The sequence below is a fragment of the Calonectris borealis genome, chromosome 13, assembly GCF_964195595.1.
Source record: "Calonectris borealis chromosome 13, bCalBor7.hap1.2, whole genome shotgun sequence".
Lineage (NCBI taxonomy): Eukaryota > Metazoa > Chordata > Aves > Procellariiformes > Procellariidae > Calonectris > Calonectris borealis.
Window position 1 is genome coordinate 19,707,886 of NC_134324.1, and position 23,222 is coordinate 19,731,107.

The 23,222-nt window shown below is 41.8% G+C and overlaps 1 protein-coding gene across 1 annotated transcript in view; it reads left to right on the forward strand.

The window, feature by feature from the left end:
- The first annotated feature begins 1,762 nt into the window (after positions 1–1,762).
- Positions 1,763–23,222, forward strand: part of GAB3 (GRB2 associated binding protein 3) — a 68,365-nt gene continuing 46,905 nt past the window's right edge. Inside the window, exon 1 of the mRNA XM_075162701.1 lies at positions 1,763–2,095. Within this exon, the coding sequence (XP_075018802.1) occupies positions 2,024–2,095 (72 nt within the window). The 5' untranslated portion in view covers positions 1,763–2,023. The remainder of the gene's footprint in view (positions 2,096–23,222) is intronic.

The window sequence follows — 23,222 nt, forward strand, 5'->3', positions numbered from 1 at the left end:
TTTGGCAGTCCAGGTTCCTCGCCACCCTGTCCTGCCCCCTCCCCGTCTCCTCTGCTGCCTTGTTGCAAGTGGTTCTGCAGCTGCACAAGGAACCTGACAGGGGAACTCACCTGCCTGAAGAATGATCCAGTGAAAAATGGGTATTGTTATGACACTGCAGGGATAACGCATGAAGTATATCACAATTCATTTTATTTTGGCAGACTAATGTTTTAAAGCCTTCAGGTTTAAGGCTATCAAATCTGTCAGAGTGACACAGTCAAGTCACATGTGGAAGGAAAGTGTGACTTTCCTTCCCTAAATAAGTTCCATGGCTGGATGCGTCTCTCCAAGGAGAAGTGTTACAAAGCCTCGTTCACAAACGTGCTATTAAACATGAAGTTGTTAAAACATCACTGTGGATAAAAGATATATGGAGCTGAGTGAAGATGATAGTAGAATGTGAGGTTGGGAATTAAGTAATATTGCAAGGCTGGATGAAAGTCACTTACTCTCAAACAAAAACCTATCTAGAGAAGTTAGAGCACATTTGAAATAAATTGTTTATAGTTTATTGATGACAGTTTTCATTTATGGTAAGATTCTTTTAAGACCAGTGATAATGCAAAGCACTAGCAATGGGGATGCTATGAGTTTATACAGATTTATTTATACAGTTAGGTAAATGTACAAAAGGCATATATTTATACATTATACACCATTTATAGTATGTATTATATTAAATATGTTAAATATATATTGCCACAACATTTTTGCTTAAAATCTTGAAAAAAACCAAGCGTGGTTTCCAGTTTGTCAGATTCCAGCAATGACACTGCAAGCCGTTGTCAGCCTGCCTGGCTGAAGAGCTCCAGCACAGCTGTGAAAAATTCTGTGAAAACGTTAAACTCTCACCCAGGCCTGCTACCGCTAACCTCACCTTGCAGAGTCAGGCTCCACGGCATGTGCTGTGCCTAGGCAGAGGCATATGAGACTCCTCAGAAACTACAGACTTGTAAAACCCAGTGAAGAATCACCGCATCCACTTTAAATCTAAGTCAAAGTTATAAGCAACTTCTTAAAAATGAACACAAGCTGCCCTGTCCTTGAAAAGCCAGCAGTTTCCCATCCTGAAGAGAGGCACTAACTCCAAGGATATCAGCAATGTTATGCGCTCTGTGGTCATATTTTTTTAGTTGTGACAGCAGAATGGCAACCTGTCTCTCTGAAGTCACTTCTGAAAAGGTCTGTTTCTAAAAAATCTGCAATGATGTGACCAGAAAAATCAAGTTTATTCGTAGTGAATTCATACAGGGGACCAAATGCCACTGAAAAACCGTTAAATCCGCAAGCTGAAGAAGTTTGGAAGGAGTGGACCAGGCAGGCGGTGGAAGCTGAAGCGGACATTTCAGAGCGGACAGAGCACAGCAGACGTGCGGGCTGGCACCGCAACCGCTCCGCCGGCGCTGCCCGCCCCTCCGTGGCCGGGCCAAAGCCCTTCTCCTGCCGCCGAGGCCAACCCCGCCCGGGGCTCCACGCTGAAACGGTGCTTCCCCGGGGCCACGGCAGTCACCGCGCCCCCCGGAGTTCCCAAAGCCCAGCCGTGGTGCTCACTCACCCCGCTCCCCCGGGCGGGGGGCTGTCAGCATCCCCGGGGCGCCGGGCCGGGGCGCGGAGCCCGGCTCCCCGGGGTGCTGCGGCGGCCGGCGGGGCCGGGCGCGGGAGCCGCCCGCTGGCGGTGGCGGTGGCGGCGGCGGGGGGTGTCGCAGCCGCCGGCTGCGTGGCGGCGAGCCCCGGCCGCCCATCACGTGCTCGGTGTGTTGCATTGTGTTTGCGGCGGAGGGAGGGCTGGCCGTGTCAGTGATCAATGTCATGACTTCCTCCTCGGGCTGGAGCAGTATCAGAGCACAGCTGAAGGAAGCTGATTACTGCTGGTTTCAAATTGGCTGGGAACAATACACACACACACACACGCACACGCACACACACGCACACGCAGCCCGCACCCTGGCTCCCGCGTCGCCGCTCCGCGCCGGGGGGGAAGATGAGCTCAGGGGACGTTGTTTGCACTGGATGGCTCATTAAATCACCCCCCGAGAAGAAACTCAAGAGATACGTAAGTGCAGAGGCTCTGCTGATATTTTTTCTCGCTAAACGGATTTCGGCATGTGCTCGGTGTCTCACTCTTCCTTTGAAATGTCTCGCCTGTTTCGGCTTCGCCTTGGACCAAAACAAAAAGATTTACAAGTCCGTGCGCATATGGAGTATTTTAGTTTTCACCGATATTCTTGTGCCCTTTGGAATTAACCTTTCCCGGCTCGTAAGATTATAATACTTCAGTTGTTATGCAACATATCTTAGGTTAAAAACCACATTTCGGTTTCGGTTAATGTTGCCGTAACGAACAGAATTGTTGTAACAGAATTTCAGATGCCACTTTTCCAGGGAAGGGCAAGAACCTCCTGAAAAAAAATAGTGCTTTAAATTCTGAGGCTCTGCTTTGTTAAGATGCTCTGTAATTTCTATGACACTTGCTAAAGGCAACATCTGCAATAGTTTTATTTACCAATTTAATATGCCAGATGCAGTTGCTAGCAGAAAGCTTTACTTTTTGTCTGTGATAACGAGGTGCTAGAAGATGCCATGCTGTGAAGTTCCTGATAGCTGAAAGGTGAAGGGGGCTGGTGAGAAGAAGCGAGCACTGCATGCATGGAGAGCTGCAACTGCATTATGTGTAAAGGGGGCCCCTTGTTTCGTTCTGTATCTGCTAGCCTGTTTTTCTGAAAAAAAAAAAAAAAAAAAAAGGGTGTGTGTTGCAAACGAGGGAAACTGTATCATTGCAGGGCTGCGAGGAAGGCACTCCGGGTAGAAAATAAATGACCCTTAAAAATTGCTTGGGACAGCACTAAAAATGTAAGCCCATCGTGGCCCATTTTGCATACTCATTTGTGATGGTTCATCATCAGGCATGTTGTTACTGTTATTGCACTTTTGGAATCAGTAATACTCGTTTGAGTCATGCGCTTCTAACCTAACTTACCCGAGAGGACTGCACTATACTAAAAGGATGCCACCATACGTGTCTATCACACTCCTGAGCCATATACATAGCTTACATCATTTGTCATATTCACTTCTGTTTATCAGCATTTTTTCTGGACTGCTGATGTTAGCTTTTTCTAGTAATATGAGGAATAACTGTCTCGTGAAGAATGTGGTAGATATCGTTTGATAGTGTATTGTTTCTTTGGACTAAAAACTAGGAGAAAGGATAATTTACTGATGTTAGAATCTACTTTTAACTTATTCTAAGCCAGAGTTTCTTCTTTTAGATCACAGTATTGCATTGAAATGGCTGAATATTTGCTTTGTTTAGTTAGCATTTTCCAATTCTAAAATAACCACTATGATGTGTCTCAAGAGAGCTGCAAATAAAATATGGGTATCTAATTTTTGTTGTATTTTGTAACAAGTGTACTAATAGCACTGTATAGCAGGCACTAGACAATGTAAGAGCCACTGATTCACCCAGCTGGTATCATTAGTAACTCTGTCAGTGAAGCTATTTTTGATGACTCAATATTCATAAAAGGGCAAAGTAGAGAAAACAGAATGTGATAAAGCTGGGATTTGAAAGCCCCCATTATACAGTCAAGATAATAGTCACAACAGGGGCTCTGATCAGCTCACAAGACCAGTTGCAGTCTGCTCTGCTCAGATTTTGCACTAGAAAACCTAGGGAAATTGGGTCTGTGTTACTCTTCAAACATCAACCACTAGATTAGCCAGATCTCTGCAGATTAGGCTTTGTTTTCTGGTTAGGAGGATAAACTACTCCTTTGTCCATAATAAAGCAGAAAGAAATCTGCTGCAAGTACAGCAAAGATTAATGTCCTTTCTCATATGACTTGTTACACACTGGATGCTACAAACCAAATGGAAATTGTCTCTTACCTGCTGTAAACTATTTTTTTTTCACTTTTTATATAGTTTCACCAGCATGATAGTTTGTGCATCTTGCACTGGGGCGGTAGATGGCTCAGGCTGAACCACAGTGACTGCTTAAAAACAACACAAGCTTTAAAACAATGACTGTTTAAACTGACTTCGGTAGGTGTCAAGTGTCAACCGCTTACAGGAGAATGGTGTTGGCTCTGGTTCTGAGCTGACAACATACATAAATCCCCAAGCTTTACACCACCCTTTGTGTTTAGCTGGCAAAACTCATGGTCTGAGCTGAAGCTTCCAGGGAGCTTCAAATGCGGGCTTGGTCTGCTGCTCATTGGGACCTCTCTTACACTGGAGTGACTCAGTTGCTCTCATGGGGTTGTCTCCCAGTTTACATTTTCCTGCGTTCAGCATCCGGCCTTTGTAAGGTCCGGCCTGAGGGTCTCTTGTTTTACACACAGATAAATTCTTAATCCTCCATTTATTACAATCACTAAGAAAATCCAATTAATTTCAGTGGAATCTGTAGTTAAGAGACCAAAGTGATGAATTCAGGTTGTGAGACTGGGATCTGCAGATAGTCCCACTGAAGCCACCGAGAATATTTACAGTGTTCATAAAATTGAACAATTACATCTTTGCGTGATTGGAGCCTAAAGACCAAAGTACACCTTCATTTATGCTTGTTCTTTGATGAAAGCAATTAGGTTTTCTACGCATAAACAAGTCAGAATTTGGCTCTAGATAAGCAGAACGTTGTTTTCAAAACTTTGAAAAGTGAAAAGCAGGTGTTAAGAGTCTATATTTTTCCTGTAAAGTCTTACAAAGCTGATGCTCTTAGTAGCACTATTCTTAGAAGTGTCTTATCATTCCCTAACAAAGGCTGCTCTCTTACATGTGCAGGAAACGAACATGAGATTAATTACCCAAGTGTAACTTTCTGTAAAAACAGAGCGCTTAATGCTAAATGCAGAGAATTCATTAGAAAGCACAGGGAGCTTCACTTCAGCAGGCAAATACTCTAATAGTGGTTTAATAGCATGTACAATGCTTTTCCCTCTGTCAGATACTTGAACCATGAATCCACCACGTCAGCCTATCTAAAGAGGCAGTTGTGCAAGGAGTCTCCCGGGAGAGCATTTGGTGTGTGTTGCAGTTCTTTGTCCCCTAAATGTGACCCGAAAGCCGTGCTGCTCTCATTTCCTCAGTTGGTTCCAGCTTTTCTCATCGGTCGGGGCTGTGTGGGCCTAAGGGGTGCTGGGGAACCCCCAAAGCTCTGGGGGCACTGGGTACAGGGCAGGGGCAAGAGAGGAAGAAGCTGCTACCAAAAACTAGGAAGTGGTGGTGGTGGAGGTGAAGTCCACCGTGCCCTAGACCAACAATGCTAAGTTTCAGGCACAGCTTGACACTCAGCCCCGTGGGAGGAAAACCTGGCCCCACTGGAGATTTTTGGTATTGGTATTAGTGGATCATGAGTACCAGCCTCTGTAGGAAATTAGATGTAATGGGAGAATCTGCTTCAGGTTTGATGGATTTTGCAGTGCCTTGTATTAGTTCTGAATACGTCCAACCAGGGATTTAGATCAGGCGTTCAGAGCCGCAAGGGAAAAAAGTGTTTATGTTTGTTAAAAAAAATTTTAAAATGCAGAAGGCTCAGCGTGGTGTTTTTCACGTATCCCAATTCTGTAACGTCAGCCTTGAGCAGCCAGCTTTTTGATACTTTTCATATGGAAATATATCTGCTCACTGACTGGTAATATTTGTTTTCTGTTTGTTGGAGAGGGGGGAGAATGGTTTCATGGCCTAGAAAACAAAGGAATTACTACAGCCAGTGCAAAAAGTCACTATGAGGGGAAAAAAGAGATGGAAGAAGGCACAGAGGATGTCTAAATAAGAGACTAGTGCCATTGAGAAGACACATTGTTCATGTGCTGATAAGGAGAAGGAGATGGGATTTTTAACAGGCAGCTAATTTCAGCCTATCCTCAAATCGCTGTCCTGTAGTTTGTCACACCTGTGAGGAGCAGCAGCCGTAGTTAGCCAGCCTGCCCGTGTGCTCTGGTGAACGCCACGCCAGTATTTACTTACTGTTAGTGTTAAGTTACGTGGTTTGCAATAGTAAAGGGCTATATACAGATGCCTGCTTGTTGTGAGTCAGTGCAGCTCCATTTAAGTCAATGCTGCACAGCTGTACCCCAGCTGAAGAGCTATTTTTAATCTTCAGTACTATACAAATTGATGAGGGAAGACCACTTGCTCAAAAAAAGGCAAGTTTTCCACTTTACTTGAGTGACTTGTTTCTTCAAACATTATTGAAAATCAAAATTCCTTGTCAGCATCTCTAGAACAAGAGTCCAAAATGGACCCCATGTTAGAAAATTTAGCCCTGCACTTCTTACCACACTTCTTGGAGTATCTGATCTGGGAAGACAAAGAGAGGTGTAAATTAATGTACCAGATGCAAAAAGCTAGTAAAGAGTCCGTTCCTGCTGTCTCTGCGCGAGGGGCAGCAAGTGCTGTCAGAAGGGCACACACAAGTAGCTGCAGACGGACGTCTCTGACTGTTGGGGGGATCTGCCAGAACTCGACCACAGCACACCATTGCTAGGGTTTTACAAGATAAGAGAATCTAGACGACTTCTCCATTTTTAGCTGAAGTTATGGTATTTATCAGGAGAACAAACGGGAAGTTACTGGCCACTAAGAAGAAAAAGTAAAGTAGAATTATGGAAGAGTTTGCTCAAGTAATAGGAACAAGAATCCCACAGCACTGCTGAGGGTGGGTGGGATGCAGAGCGTCTGCTCTCTGATCTAGTGTTGGACTGGTGTCAGCAGAGGACATTGCCATCCTTGCCTAAAAGAAATCCCCAAGTGCTGTGTGAGGTCAAGTACTTCTTCTGCTGATTCGGGATTTGGGGGAAGTTTCCGAAAAAAAACTATCAAAGAGAAATCTGAACTTAATTTTTGTCCATAAGCCTTTTTATTTCCAAATGCTTCTTACAAAGCCTCACCTCTTGAGCTCTGTCCCCTCTGAATAGAGAGTTACGGCCACCTTTCATACCCTTCTGGAATCAATATCCCAAACTCTCATTGAAATAGCTGAGTTTATTTAACCAATTTGTGCAGGTTTTGTAACTCTAGTTTATAGGCTGGTGGGAATAGGAGTACTGTGTGATGGAGAAAGTTGACAGAGCCTTTTAGCTGGTTCTAGTTGTAAGTTTTATACCTATGTTTTTCCTGCTGTTACTTCATTTTAAAATTCAGCGTATATTCTATCTAGTTTGCATATTAAGGAAGAACTCAATTTTGAGAAAATGAAGACTTTCATATAGAAGCTCCTGTGCTGCAGATTACGTGTTCCCTTTTCTGTGAAATCCTGAACAAATTGGTCTCACTGGTAAAATAACAGCAGAAAATTTATTTTAGGGAGGAGTTTCCATCATTGGGCTTAAACATTTGTAATTAAGCTAAGTGCAAATCAGACCGTTTTCCACCATTTAACCTTGTTTTGGTAGGTTAAGTGCGATGTGTATTCTAGACCATTTTCTTCCATTTTAACCATGTTTTGGTAGTTTAAATGCAATGTTTAATGAGATAGGCTGACTTCTAAGAAAAAAATAATTTCTAAAAAACACTGCTGTTCTTGGCAACCTGTGTATCAGAATGTTAAGCAGAATAATTTCCCTTGGACTATTTATTTGGGTGGAGCCGAAATAGCCCTGAAGCCCCAGTTTAATCTTTGACTACATGTTTTCAGTGCACAGGAATGTCCAGCCATTGGTTTCTATTCAAAACAGAAACCCGCAAGTTATCAGGTCTTTGCATTCAAAAATAGAGACTTAAAAAAACCATGCTAGTTTGAAATAGAGAAGGAAATGTTAACTTTAGTGGTAATTAAACTAGTGATGCAATCAAACATGTCTTAGAGAAAAAAGCATTACAAGTAGTCCTTTGGTGAACTCTTTGTTGTAGCATGAAAACTATAATATGAATAAACACATTACCAATAATGCATTAAAATGCTACGAATGTGTATTATGCCAATTTGATAAGTTTTTAGGGAAAGGGACAAGTTTACTCCTATAATGCTACTCAGTAGAGAAACAGTCATTTTATTTGCTTTCTTGTCCTTTGCATTTGAGTTGGAAAATAATTAGTTACATGATAAGACAAGGAAAAAATGCTGTCTTTGAAATGAAATTTGCATGTCAAAACATTACATCCAGCCAGATAAAATAGATTTTCCTTTCTCTCATTTAATTGTTGAATAAAATGCAATACTTCAACTTTTTTTTTTTCTGCTTTACAATAATACCCTTGACTTGTTTCAGTTTGTGTTGCATCAGAAGAAAAAAAAACAACAAACATATAGCCATGCAAAACTCAGTTTTAAAATCTGTTGCAACTTGGTATTTGTTAAAAATAAACCAAAACTGATGTCTAGTCTTCATGGCAGAAAAATACTCTCTCTCTGAGGCTAACTCATTTGTAGCTTTGTAATTGTTAGGATGAGACAACTGTTCTTAGAAATTTTGTTATTCCCTGCCCTTCTGATGCCAGAAACCCCACCTGACCCCTGCAGTCAAAACTGCTTTGTAGCTTTCCACAAAAGCCTTGAACAGCACATTTCAGTTATTCAATATCCTTTCCCGTAGAGCATTTTACAGAAAGGCAGTAAAATGTCATTATTAGTATGAATTTTAAATTACTTAAATGAAGGTGTGAATTTAAATAGAACTTAGATTGTCATCTGAAAGTTTTTGACTCATTTTTGACAACGCTTTTTAAAAGACAATAGTTTCTGTGAGCCCTGTTAGTGACAAATATTATTCATCCTGTGACTCCCACGTCTCGGGGACCGTGGGTTATGTATCCATATTTCTGTTGGACAGAATAATGGCCATAACAGGACCCTTTCTAAATTTGCAACTGTTGTAATCTCAGCAGAGTGCATAGTTTGTGAACAATCTGTTTTTACATACCAGACTTGGAAACTGTTTGTAGAAGTTCAAGGACTTTACAGTTGTGAAGCCATTTTTTCAAGCTGATGTGAACTGGTCGTGCCAAGGAGAAGCCAATAGTTCGGAACAAGCGTGCTATGTTTTACTTGCAGACTTTACAAACTGTGCACTAAGTTTACAGAAGTATTGAGTTTATAAATGCTGGGAAAGCTGAACGTGTATGCCTGCTGTAAAGCTGCGCTTCCAAGATCTGTTGCCGATTCCACAGAAAAGCCGCCGGCATTCAGAGGTGACTGTGTGCTGATCAAATCGCTATGAGATGAGAAAAAGCATCTGAAGAGATGCCAGCTGAGTTTACAGTAGCAATGAAGAAACAGTTTCACGAGAAGTCATACACTGCTTCATGAAGTGCTCACTGCTATTCCAGCTACTACATCTGTATTGTTTACTAATATTTATAGTGGAAGCTTTGCAAGCTTAAGAAGTTTTATTTGTAATAAGTTCAACATTTTGAACCCATCCTAAGAAAATGATTGAGTTCTTACTGAGGCCTTAGGTTTAAAAATAAGAAGCACTTAAGTAGCTCAGGGCATGGCTTTTTTGAGATACTTAGGCGTGTTGCTCCCACTGAAATAGGATTTGCAAAATGTTTTCACTGGGTACTCCTCTGACTCCAGGGCTGTTTTTACAGGTCTTCACTGGCTAACTTTCCCTGTAAAACAGTGGGATTTGGACTGTCAAGCTGAAAAAGGGACCGTTACTCCAACTTCACTTTGTGCTTTTTAAAATGTTCCTTTTTGACAGATAACTCTGAGCATCATATCACCCTTGAGCTATGGATTATAAAATAATGGTGAACTGTTTTTGAAAAGTGAGGGGAAAACACCAGATAAATCCCATCATTATTTCAGTATCCTCCCCAATCTCCTGCTTTCATCTGTGCTGAGCCTGAGAAATATTCAAGCTGAAACATCATGAAGACAAACAAACAAAAAGGTTAGGGGACAGTCTGATTAGCGTAGGAAGGACAGGCTTCGTGATGGTGACACTGCTTTGGTTCCCCTGTGCATCCCTCTGCATTGGGTTTGCAGACTGGAAACCTAATAATACTGGCTTGTAAAGGGAAAAATAGAAGCGTTTATGGAAGTGTTACTAGACTGCAATGCTTTAACAGTTTTCTTATGAAAAATATGTTCTTTTTTTTTCTTTTCTTTTTTTCAAATTCACAACTGAAAGTACTGTTGCTATGTTACTGTAATGGTGTGTAGGCTGCTAAATAAATAGAGGGAGTTTAGTCCATGCCAGAAATAGAAAGCCAGGTCAGAGGTGACATTTGGGACATGTTGAGAAAAAAGAGAATATATAATTATTTCTTTCCTTCCTATCATTCTCTTCAGTCTCATTAACCCCAGACTACTTAGAAGGAAATTACAACAGAATTTCTGGACATGTGGTAGTACTAAAAATTTACACCTCTGGAGTTCTGCTAAGTTTTTTGGCTTTGTTTTTTGCAAGATCAAATTTGAAGGGAAACTGGTAAAACCGTGGCAGCTCACACACTTGTGAATTGCATAGCTACTTCGAGGTATCAAAGGGCATGGGGAATTCTTGAAAATTCACTCTGCAGAGGTGTGCACAGAAGGGAAAATCTGACAGAGGGAACAAGCTTTGAGAAAATGTGCTCCTGTGAAAATTTGAGTCCATTGTTCTTTTTGGGATAGTCTGTCAGGTTACCAAGGACAAGGTATACAAAAATGTGCTTAGACTCTTGTGCGAGTAGCCCTAGGTACCTGCTTGCACCTTCTCCTGCCTAAACATCTTTGTAATCCTGGCTTGTGAACATGCGTGAGTGCCTCGTTTGTACAGCAGGGTCATTTTTATCCCTCCCCTGCTGCCTGCATATGCTCCTCATGTACAGACCTTAGCACAACGAGCTCTCGTTTAAGCTCCAGCAGCTGATTCAGTAAATGGTGGGAACCGCAAGCCGCTAATGTGAAAACTAGAGCCCAGTCCTCCCTCCATCCGTGTCAGTCGGAGCAGAACCAGCCCTTATCCTAGGAACGAGCACTGCAGCCTCGTTACTTGCAGACGGCAGCCTCTGACTTTGTTTCCAAAATGTTATCACAGATGCTGGATGCTCTGGGCTGTGTTCCCCAAGCCACAAAGCTCCTCAGCCCCCTCCCAGCCCCTTGCGGCGTCGCTGCGGGTGTGCACAGCGCCCCGACGCTCCGGTCCTGCCTTGCCCTTGGCCCCGCTGCTCTCGCGTGAGCATCGGCAGCCCTGGGCCCAGAGCAGGGCAGCTGTGAGCTGTCAGACCTTCCCGCTAGCAGGAGATGGGACACAGAAACGCGGACCAAGCTCGCTCGTGTGTGAGTTAATTTAGCAGATTTGTAATTAATCTGGAAGATCTTCTCTTTAAATGTATATATTTACTGATAAACAAATTATTAATGTGACACAATATGAGGCATCTAATTTCTTTGTGAATTCGGGAAGAAGCCCACAGCCATAAGCTAAACCAGTTCAGTGCATGCAATCCCATTAGAGATTTCTTTGTGGTATTTTTGTAGTTCCACAAATCTGTTACTTTCCCACAAAGAAACAATGTAAATGTGCCCCCTATCCAAAAGACCTTTGGATCTGAGGCATTCCAGAAAATCCTACATTTACCATAAAACTTATAGAGGATTAAATTAGAGAGTACAACAAGAGCCAATGATGCTAAGTACAATTATTCTTGTTCCTAAATTGCAGTGTTTTTTAAATTTTCTTTTTATTTGTTAACACTCCTTGAACGGAGGGCTGGAATTTGAATGGCTAGGAGTATTTCCTAACACGATGGATGTGAATAGCTGGTTTAATAAGAAACTTTCCTAATTTTCAGCCACAAGCCAACCCCTAGTGCTTTAGACCTTGAGACATGTCCACAGAATGTCTGAGGTTCTGTGTCAGAAAATGAATGAGTAGTTTAGGATCCATCAGAGTTGTTTATTTACTCACATTAGGAGTTCACTGCTGCTGCGATTGGAGACATTTCTTGTTTTCTAGCACAACCAGTATTCAGCCTCAGACTGAAGGAGAGGGTGTTAGAGGCTTTCTTGTTCCCTGTGGAGTTCAAACCCTTGTTTGGGCTCTGTCAAATCCTTTACCCTTGCCAGAGACTGCATTTATCTCAGACCCTAAAGAGCAATTATTACGATTTATCTGTCCTTGGAGTGAATAAGATTTTACCAGGCATTTTCTACACAGAAATCTCCAGCCAGGAGAATTGCAACCTACAGCCTGTCCTTTCCAGGTCTTTGTTGCCCACGCTCAGCAAATTGCCCAGTTTTAACCATCAGCAGCAGCATTGCTGAATGGAAAGGAGGATGAATTATACCCTCTGCAGTTCTGTTACGTTACCCTCCTAAAGGACCTATTTGTCTTTCATTATATTTCCAGCTCCTTTGTACTTGAAATGATCTTCTAAACTTTATAAGTAAACTTGGTTTGCTGGCTGGTAAATTAAAGCTGTTTACCCATTAGAGTATTCCAAGTGGGCTGCAATGACGTTTGCCTGTGCTCTTTGCTGAGGCGAACAGCTTGATTGTTAAAACTGAATGAAATTCTGTCAAGGCAGAAGATAGCAGACATAGCCAGGTTTCAGATAAGCTATAGTTAGCTAGGTGAAGATTAAATATCTTTACACTGCTGCTTTAAATCCCTAAGGACTCCCCTCACAGTGGTACTTACCTTGTCGTGGGTTCACAGATGCTTTAGTGAAACTTGCCATTCGAGAACGGGCAACACAAGTTTGGGAGGTGAAGAGCCAGAGCGAGCTTGCGCGAAGCGGTAGCTGTGCAGTCCTTTCCCGAATACAGTGATGGAGAGGGATAGTCATAGACATGCACCCCTGTGATATGTCTCAGGAACATTTCCAAGCAGATGATTTGCATGTAGTTTAGCAAGCTGGGCTATGTGAAGATTTCAGCAGCAGTGGCCCTAATTCTCATACGCTCAGAACTTAGTGTGCACCCACAGGCAGGTTTCAGTTTGACTCGTTCCTTGGGTTTACTGGATTTGGAAATGGAACTGGGATCTCTATATGAGCATATCGTTGTCGATTTTAGCTCAGAGATTGGGGTTTTTAAGAAAGCAACTGTTTTATGTGCCGTCTATGCATAGGAATAAAAGATAAAGAGCAGAGGAAAGCACTCAGATATAAGACCTTGTACTATTAATGGTCATAAGGCCTAGGATCATTTTGTTGCAGGGCAGCTGGTCACTTCTGACTTGCACCTAGGGTTGCTGCGGTCAAGATACCTGCTCTGGGTGGAAACATGCTCATGCAGAATCACTCCAGATCTAGTTCATGGTGCCAGTTTAGGGCAGGGACTTCATGGTTCCTTGCTGGGATTGACAAGAAAAGGCATATGACACAGCAACAGCAGCGAGTAAGTATGGTGATGTAGCACAACTGAGTCTATACCATCAAGCAGGAAACTTTTCCCTTCCAAAATAAAATGCACCCACAATGGACAGAAAGGCCAGGTAAACGTTGGCTTTAATAAACTGCTGGAATTGGGCAGGTGTGCAGTCAAACCGGAAGCTTAGATCTGAAGCTTTCATTTGCGTTTATCGGTTTGCACAAATCTGCTTGGAATACCTCTTTGTCCTCCCTCAAAAGCTTTCAGATATAAAGTACTTAGACTCATCAGAAAAAAATATGCTGAAATAGAAATGGCACCTCATGTTCTCTAACAATATAGGAGCTTAAGGAGAAACCAGAAGCCAAAAAAATGCAGTCTCAAATTCTAACCTATTATGATCATATTTATGGGGAACATCTAAATAATCTGAGCTGTATCCCCTACATATTCCTTACTACTAACAACAGTACCTTATGACTGGTGATATCTCGTCTTCATTAAACATTGAACTTGAATATCAGAGTTGAGCTTTAGGCTTTTTTCTTTAACTTTTGTGTCAATTGGCTGGATGCAGATCAAGCACAGAGCCATGGACCTCAGCAACAAGGGAACAGGGAGAGAAAAGCAGATAGGAGGATTTTGCCTCCCAGTGGAAACCCCCAGATCTGCCATTATCAGCGCTCCTGGTAGCTCCAGTGTAACTGGGAGAGGTGGTATGTGGTATGGGAACAGCAGCATTTAACAGCTTGTAATTAGAAACTGAACACAATGAATGGATAAGAATATGTTAAAATGCACAATTTCACTTTATTTTGTGTAACATCTTTCACACAAAACTTTCCACTCAAAGAGATTACAGCCAGATAGAATTATGGTGAAAAATAAGAGAGTTGCAGAGAAATTGGTAACTTCTTAAAAAGAGTAAACTGTCACTGAAAAAATCTCACTTTCTATTTGAGAGATAGAATCTATGCTTGGTGCAGCCATTTTTGCTTTGCCTGGCATAAGATTTGCATGACTCACAGCCAGCAGCATGCTGAGGACCTAGAAATATATAATACAAAAGCAGATGCTGGCTGCTGGCCGCTCGCTGGGGAATTCCCATACCATCTTTGAAATGATGATCCTGTTTGATGGGGCAACACACAGAGTGCGAGGCAAGTGCATATGATGTTTCTCCCCTAGGTGAGGTTATTAATCTGAAGGGTGAGAGACAGCGTGAAGGCTGCTAAACACCTACTATCGTAGCAGTCAGTCCCAGCTGGTGAGGATGGGTGATGTAATGGATCAAGCAGGAGGAGAAAGTTTTCAAATGGGAGGGTGTAAAATTTGAAAAGCTGCACGTAGGAATGAAGAGTCACAGTCCTAATTCTAGTACGCAGGCAGCTCAGCAGATGGCCCAGCAGATGAGCTGCTATGCACCACAGTATGTGTGAGAACATGGGAGTAATGGCAAGGCTCCACACAGAAACGTAGCCCTGCCCTGTGCATGGTTTGGGGTAACATCAGATGCCATGTTCCTTACCCCAACTGGACCCTCCGTGCCCCATCAGGGCGCTTTGCTGGCTTGCACACCGAGCTTTCCACAACAGTATTTCATATTGCTGTTCTGCATTACAGCAATTTCCTCCCCCGTGCTTTGCCTTCCCTCTCCAAACAGAGCAAGAGCCATCCCCAGAAGTGTAGGTCCTTGCCAGTCACACTAACACCGACGTTACATCGCAAACTTCTCCTCCTGCCTTGGGCTGCAGCTCTCAGGCTGAGCTGGCATGTCTCTCAGGGTGGAAAACCTCCCGCCTCAGGCCATAGAACAGCCTCACTGGGATTTTTTGGGTTTATTTCCTACAATTCCAGTTCCTCCAGCAGTGAAGTTCAGTGGCCAGAGAGATTTCACGTGCATCCTATGTGACCTCCACCTTCCCTGATAACTGCAGCTCTTTGGGAATTTTAGGGGAAAACTTCAGAAAATTCCTAAAAATCCATTCTTTCTTTAAGAACTGACCAGTTTGCATCTGACCTTCTCCAGGGGATCTGTTTTGTTGCGTATCGTTTGTGAGACTTTTGGGCTCCATTTGCAAATCACCTATGCACTTACAGCTAGATCCTGGAAAAAGCATCCTTACCACTAATAGCTTAGTGTAGCCATTGCCACCTCACAGTCACGTTGCACTGCCGCTCAGCATAACAGTGTTAGGAGCTTTGTTTTTTCCAGTGGTTTTCTAACAAACCTCTGTTAATCCAGAGCAATATATTCATATGGGAAATTCCAATAATCCATGTTTTGTGATACCGCAAAAATATGTCTCACTAACGAGCTTACGTGTAACATTGATGAAATTACTACCACTAAGTTGTTTCAAGAAACTCCATTTCCAATGCAATCTACAGGAAAATTACATAGGTGTATAACGATGCATGAATACAAATCACTATAATTATGCTGATAAACATCTTCTCAGATGTTCTTGGGATGAGTGACATCTTTTTCCTTTATCTTAAACCGCTTCTGAAGCAATATAAACTAAACTGGGAACAATGTTCTTTTTTCCAGTATCAGAGTGTTCCCATGGCATACTTATGGCAGCAGATACATGGCAGCTCAGCTATGCTAGTAAAACTGCAGACGAGCCCTTAGATTCAAGCAGCAACGACACAAGCAGTGGTAATCCCTGCTTTCCCACACGCTACCCTGTCAGATTCCTTTTATCATCTTGCAGTCTTAAGAGCATAGTTCAGGTTTTGTGTCTCCTTCGCCCTTGGTATATTTACTTGCATTGCAAACAAAAAGATTCCTTAATCCCTGCTATTTTTGTTATGGTCCCCTGGAGCCGGCACTAAGACTACCAAACGCATTGAGCTCGTCCAAGGGTAAACTGTCATTTCCGTCGTGGGTTGGCCAGTCATCGGGATGACAGTAATTCTGTGATCCCCCAATGAAGGTTGTTTGGACCAGGTGGTGGACTAGGGTACATGGTTTCGCTATTGGACCTTTAAAGTGTGTTTAGCAAGGAGAATGTTCTGATCTTACATAATTAAATTCTGTACGTACAGCAGCCAAACAAGAACAAAAAAATCCAGGTCTATATTCACTGTTTGTGAAAACTCCCTGAAGTGTCTCTCAGTATAAGGACTGTGAGTCAAAGTGGAAGGTTTTATGTTAGTAAAGGAAAAATTAATCATCATCTGTCTTATTGTAAAGAAACAGAAGGATGTTAAAAACTATGTTCTGCTGGCTCACATTTTTTCTACATAAATGATTTTTTTGGGCATCGTACATGCTTACAGTAAAACAGTTAAATAGGAAATAGTGAAATCCACTATGATTTTTACATAACTTTTTCTTTCATAACATACTTGTGCAATAGAGTAGTCAGAATGCAATAATCAAACTATGTTTTTTCCATGCTTGAACATTAGTGGCCATCTGGAAAAATTGCATGCTACCTATATTCAGTGAATTGGCTGAGCGAGGAAGTCACCTCCAAGGAAACTAAAATTAGTTTTATGTGTTTGGGTAAGTTGACTTTTGCCAGGAAGAAACATAAAGAGGACAAAAAAAATCTTGTTTGCCACCATTCCTCCTTGGAGACGGTGTCAGCCGGCACCAGGGTGCTAACACTGCTCATGGACCCTGTCCGCAGCCGCCTGACTCGTCCAGGGACTGTCCTCACACAGGAATGGTGGCAACAGGCCTGACGTGTTTCTGGTAAAGACACTGGAGGAGCCTCCACAGCAGCAAAGAGAAATGTCCAAGTGCTGGAAAAAACCTTCACCTTTTGTAGGAAGATCTTGTAAGAAGCACTGACCACTTCTGACAAGGGCTCTGCTGTTGCAGATACCTTTTCTGCCTGTAGCACTTATAATTGTAGCGTAGCAACTTATTTGAAAAACTTTGGCTGAAACGGCCAGTTATCACTCTGCTAGTGCAGGGTGTTGCCTCTTCTCTTCCTGGTAAAAACACTGAGCCGCGGACGGGGTCTGTTCTGGGAACGGGCTACAAGCGCTCTTGTTAGTCAGCAAATACCAGAGCCCCAGAGCAGGGAGTCAGCAGCAGGAAGGGGCAGGGGGGGGGACACACATCCAACACCTGTTGATAATTCAGTTATTAAAAATAAATGTTGACTTGATGAACTTCTAACCAAAAACCTGTTACGTCAGAAAGAGACTCTTCTAATGCCCAGCTCCTAAGGTCAGGGGTATAACTGTGATAAGACTGGGGACATCTCACCTGAGTGGAAAGAAGAGCTGTGCTATCCAGATAGTTATCTAACTACACGAGGCCTTGGCAGCTTTGACGCCTGTTCTTTTGAAACCCATGTCTGACTATGTTATATATTTGGCTTACTATTGTTCCTGGATTTGCTCAGCTTTTTGGTGAAAATGTCATTAATGACTAATTTAGTTCAGCGGAATAAGAAAGAGTCCAACTGTGCATGCATAGTGCATTTAGTGGTTTCAATCCTTAGCTTATAATTGCTCTTTCCTGAGTATGATGCTGTTGGGAAAATTCTTAGTTTCACAACTGAAAGCCATTAATTAATCAAGGACCAAACCAGAAGCAGAGCACCGTGGAGAAGATTCTTAGGTATCGAAAGTCACTGATAGTAAAGCTCTGTGTAAATGGTGCCTGGCTGCGGTTGGGGAACTTGCCTTCCAGTTACACATTCCCCTGGCTGCAAATGCAGTGCTGCTGTTTTTTCCCTGCGCAAAGACGAGGCACAGCCACCGAATGAGTCATGGGTCTGTGCTCAGCTGTGTCTGACACATGAAACTCTGGAGCAGGACAGAGGCAGCAGCTTTATGGTGTGGGAATGCAAGACACACACACACACACAAAAAAAAAAAGTCTCTTATGCTCAGCGCAGCCCAAAACTTGAAGGTCTATTTAGAGAGCTTTGGCTTTGCTGCTTTTGACTATATCCAGGAGCCTCACCTCTCCCACATTCTTCCTTCTGGTGGTTTTCATGGCTAATACAAGTGCTACATGGCATCCATACAAGTGCTTCCCTGGCCTCCTTGGGTGGCTGTGACCCATGCTAGCCCACAGAAAAGCAAAGTAGCACAGGCTTAGGAAATGGCAAACAAACAGAAAGACCTCTCGTTGCTGTTTCTGTCCCTTGAGCTGCAGCTTCTTTAATCACCCATTGCAAAACAGATTGTGGAGCGGGGTCGTTTTGCCTGTGAGTAGTGCTGTGGTCCTGGAGCTCTAGAGGAGCAGAGCTGCTTCTCTCCGAAGGTGTTTCTAACTCAGAGCATGTGACATCTATCACATAACACCATGACAAAATGGTGTTTCTAACACAGAGCTGAAGCAATTTGTGAAATGAAATTAATCATAGGTATATGTCATGGTTATTGATTTAAATGTGGATTAGAAAGTATGTATAGCAACAGTCTATTTCTAAAGACATTGATTCTTTACTGCAAAAGAATGAAAGTGAAAATATCCTGAAAATAAAACAAAGAGTACTGTAACACTGGCTCTGCAAAAATACAAAAATTTCTCACTGGATGCAAGAAGTGCTATGGGGAAGGGACATGGGATTATTTTAGTACTTCATTCATCTTCAACTTCACTTGTACATTATGGGTCTGATTTTGCACCTGATTTTGAAAATCTTGAGTTCCCCTTGTAGCTGTCAAATAGGAATGAGCACAGAATTGGCCATGGAGAAGGAGTCTTGGATTAAACAAATGCAAAGTCCTAATCCAGCTTTCTTTCAAGGCAATTGTTCTGCTTGACTGTAGTAAGAATTGGAATAAACTATAATGGAGAGGAGACTCAGGTTACAGGAGCAAAACTAGCATTCAAGGAGATGGACAAAGATGTCCTACGGCATATTTAAAAAACCAGCAGGATAGTCTTCTACTGGATTTATTGCAAGGTGAGTACCCAAATATCCCCAAATTCCTAGATAGGCTTAAAACTCTGTCTTCATTTTTTTCAATAAATCATTGTGTAAATTATGTATATTGTAACTTCATGATAGTAGCGTGCAATAATATTAGTAAGCACTGTAATTCTCAACTTTCATTAAGTAGTAAGAAAGTCACAGAATAAAATATGAACATATGTGATGGGTTTAAAAAAATGAATTCAAACAATCAGTAAGACCAGAAGCTCTGTAAGTGCCAAATTATTGTTGCAGAAGTATTCTTTTTATCTATGGGTCATGATTTCCAAGAAACGAGTGAAAAATGTAAACACTTCCAGGCATTTGTCCCTTTGGGCACAGGGTGTATTAAACAACAACAACAAAAAATACTTCACAGACAGCAAAGAATTGTTGGCCAGGGCATTTTAGAAGAAGCCAATAATGCCTTGACTTGGTGAACAAGCAAGAAGAAAAAACTTGCAAATGGTTTTATCACCTGATTCACAGAAGTTCTCCATTCACTTGAGTTTTAAAATGAAGTTTCCTTCAAGTTTAAAGAAACAAACTGGAAACCTTTTTATGTAGTAGAATTCAAAGCAGGAGATGGTTGTGGTAATTACTGGCAAGCAAATAGTAAATACTCTCAGAGGTGAAAACCACAGAGCTGGAAATCATGCCTCTGCTAAGCTGGGTCAGATTCTGTGCTTGATTACACTGCATGAATAAGTTATTGGAAGACACATTTCAAGCTCCTTTTTCAGAAGTGAAAAAATGATCCAAATTCTTACTTTTGCAAAGCAGGGCAGAAATATGCAGAAGAGAGTGGCATCATTAGTTTTCTGCGTTATTGGTTTAGAGGTGCCCTTTTGAGTAATACAGGTACAAATATCCCATTGCTCGCAGGCTAGATTGTAAGATTTGTAAGATTGTAGAAGTTACTTAAGCATCTGAATCCATTTGGTTTCCTATGTCAGCTCTTTGATGTTGGTTTGATCCCACAATAAAAAGTTAATCGGTATATCAAAGATAGGCTGAGAATCCATGCTGATACGGTGAATGAAAATCAGCAGCACCCAGTCTTTTGTTGATACAAACATTAAATAATGGCATGAGGATTGTTTCATCTAAAACAAGAAGCATGTTGGAATGCCACAAAAATCAGTAAGGTTGCTTTTTCTTTAAAATCTCTTGCAACCCAGCTGAACAAATATTGTAACTTTTGGAGCTGCCGGCTGGCAATAGCAATGCTTCGTGTTTCACCTCAAGTCTTCATCTGTCCAACTTCTGCTCTGATTGCACACAAAAATAGCTATGGTAGTGTCACAAGAAGGATCAAAGTCAGAGCTAAATTCTTTGAGTTGTACCTGGTATAGACCAAGACCATCAGAAACCACAAATTTCAGGCAGAGTTTAGTGCAAAACCAGAAAGTGGCCGAGGCTTTTCTGGCTGTTGCAATCCTTGAAATTTCCCCAACAAAATACAGTTTGCTGGGCAAGGAATCGTGCTGTAAAAATCTCCCTTGCCTTCTTTGGAAGCTTCTTCAGTTTTCCTCCACATCTTCCAGTCAATCTATCAGCTCTCTGGAAAGACTAGTTTTCAGCATACTTCCATAGTTTGAGACATTACATTGTATCGCTTATCTTTATCGTGCACAGTACACGTGGTTTTTGTATGTGTCTGATTATTCTTGTAACCTGCTGAAATCAGAAAAGTAATTTTTCCCCTTGTTAGTGAAGGCCAGGATGCCTTTCATCATCTTCCAGTGTGATACTGTTTTCTCCCTCTAAATCAGAGTCTTTGGGAACAGAAGAGGCACTTCCCTTGGCATACCCCTGGGAAACAGCTCCCTGGTATTTTGCAATAACTTCACAAACATCAAGACAGCATCACCATATGATGCTTCCTGGGCTTTGTAAACTATTAAAAAAAGTATTTTCTACATAGGAAAAGCTTTTCTATCTGCAGAAGGAGATCACTCATTAAACTTTCTCACAAGTTCACGTGTATGCTTGTCTTTTACCATCTCTCTCAGCCTGTCTTAAAAGCCTCCTAAAAACATCAGCACCATGTCAATGTCTTCTGGACGGCCCGCATCTATGCTACAGCCACACTTACTCTTTGGCTGAAAAACCAAAACTATAAGTCCATAAACTTATATTTTAGAATCCACTACTTCTGGCTGATTTAGCAACATGTGCTTTTGTAACACAAATCTTTGTCCTGACCAGGTATTTCACCTGGGTAAAAAGGGGATATTTTACCTCCCAGTTGGCTTCATTTGAATCTAGAAGTTAGATTTAACATTTTAGTAACCGCATCATCGACACACAACCTGGTTGGGTTACTGACTGCAGCATACATGTTACTTTTTACACTGCATCCTAACAAGTCACATTTACAAACTGCTTCTCTGGAAAACATGGTAAGAAAGAGTCATAAGCGAAGGAGAAGAGTAGGAGTAATTCCTCATTCAGATCTAAATTTGTGTCACGTGTGGGATGAAGTTTAAAATAAGAAAAGATAATAGTTGGGGTTCTGCTGTTTCTTTTCACATTTTTGAAAAGTCATTTTTGATCATACTTTTGACCTCTTTAAAAATGTAAATTCCAGTGATGGACCTGTGCTAAGGTGTTTCATGAGTTAAAATTAACCTTGAAAGTTAGCAGGAGGTGTTACTTGCTCTGCATTTATTTCTACTTTATTTTTTCATATCTGACAAGAAATGGGTAGCATGCAAATGCCTCTTTGTGGTTTAAACAAATAAGCCATGAAGTCTAAAAAAGGAAAGCAGTTACTGCTTTCTGTGTACAACCACTGCTTTCAGATGTCTCTTTTGTATCTGCTAATGCCTGTGACTGTGGCTCCATTTTTACTCAAAGATATTCTGTGTTGTTGGGGTAGGAGGGATCAGAGGAAGGGATTTTACTAGTTCAGTTTTCTCATTGAAGGGAACTCCCACGGTATCCCTGCCCTGGAAATCAGCAAGGACCTGGGGAATGGCACAAGGATGAACCTTGTCTTTCCCTACAGAACGCGAAAGATTTGTTATTCAAAATGTCAGTTAATCCACAGTAGAAAGCTGTAAAGGTTCCAAACACGGTGCCCATCCCCGAATGCCCGTGACAACCATGGTTTTACAGACATCCTTTGTATGTGCTGTTCTCTGCACTGTTGCTGTGTGCAACACCCAGACAACAAGGGCAACACCTTGAAAGAAAATCTCTCTTCTCATTCAGGGCCACCCTTTTGGCGTATCATGCGCAAGAATTATCTCAAGCTTCGCAGGGCAGAATATCTCTCCTCTGTGCAACTCTGGCTTCAAGTCTGTAGACAGCGCTTTGCACTGGGTTGTTTTAATGAAAGCCAGAAGAAAACAGTAACTTCATTATATTTTTCCTTTTCCTCTTTAGTGTATTGGTTTATTTTTGTCAGCTTTGAGCTTTTGGATTTAATTTAGCTTAGATCGTTTTCAGTTAGGAAGAGGCACATGGCTTTAGCAAACTGTGAGCTCTCACCAAGTTAGCTTTGCTGCTCCTGTTAGACATTTTCTTGGTCCTTGCTCTGCTGGGAGGTTTGATGCTTCCAGACTGGTGTTTTTCTCTCATGGTTTATTAGTGAATCATAAAGGTCTTGCTCCACTGTATTCTGATCTCTTTTATTTGCTGATAAGACATACTTCATGGCCCTCTATTTTAGCAAAGTTGTTTTTATAGAGAATAAATAAAACAGAAACACAACTGAAGGATCAATGACTGTTGTCTTTGTTTAAAATATATATGACCCTCTATATTCAGAGTTGTTAGGCATTCTTTGCACTTTTACAGGTCTCCAGAGATTGGGTCAGACATTTATATAATTAAGAGTTAAGCATTCTAAAGTTCAAACCGCTTTGTTCTTCATTTGTGATGAATCTGGTTTCTCACATTGCACTTCAGCCTTTGGTTTACATACTTGGAAAGTGTTTGGTTACGGAGCTGCCTTTCTTTATAATACCATAAAAAATCAAAATATATGGTAAATTTTAATTTTTTTTAGAGAGGGAGAAGAG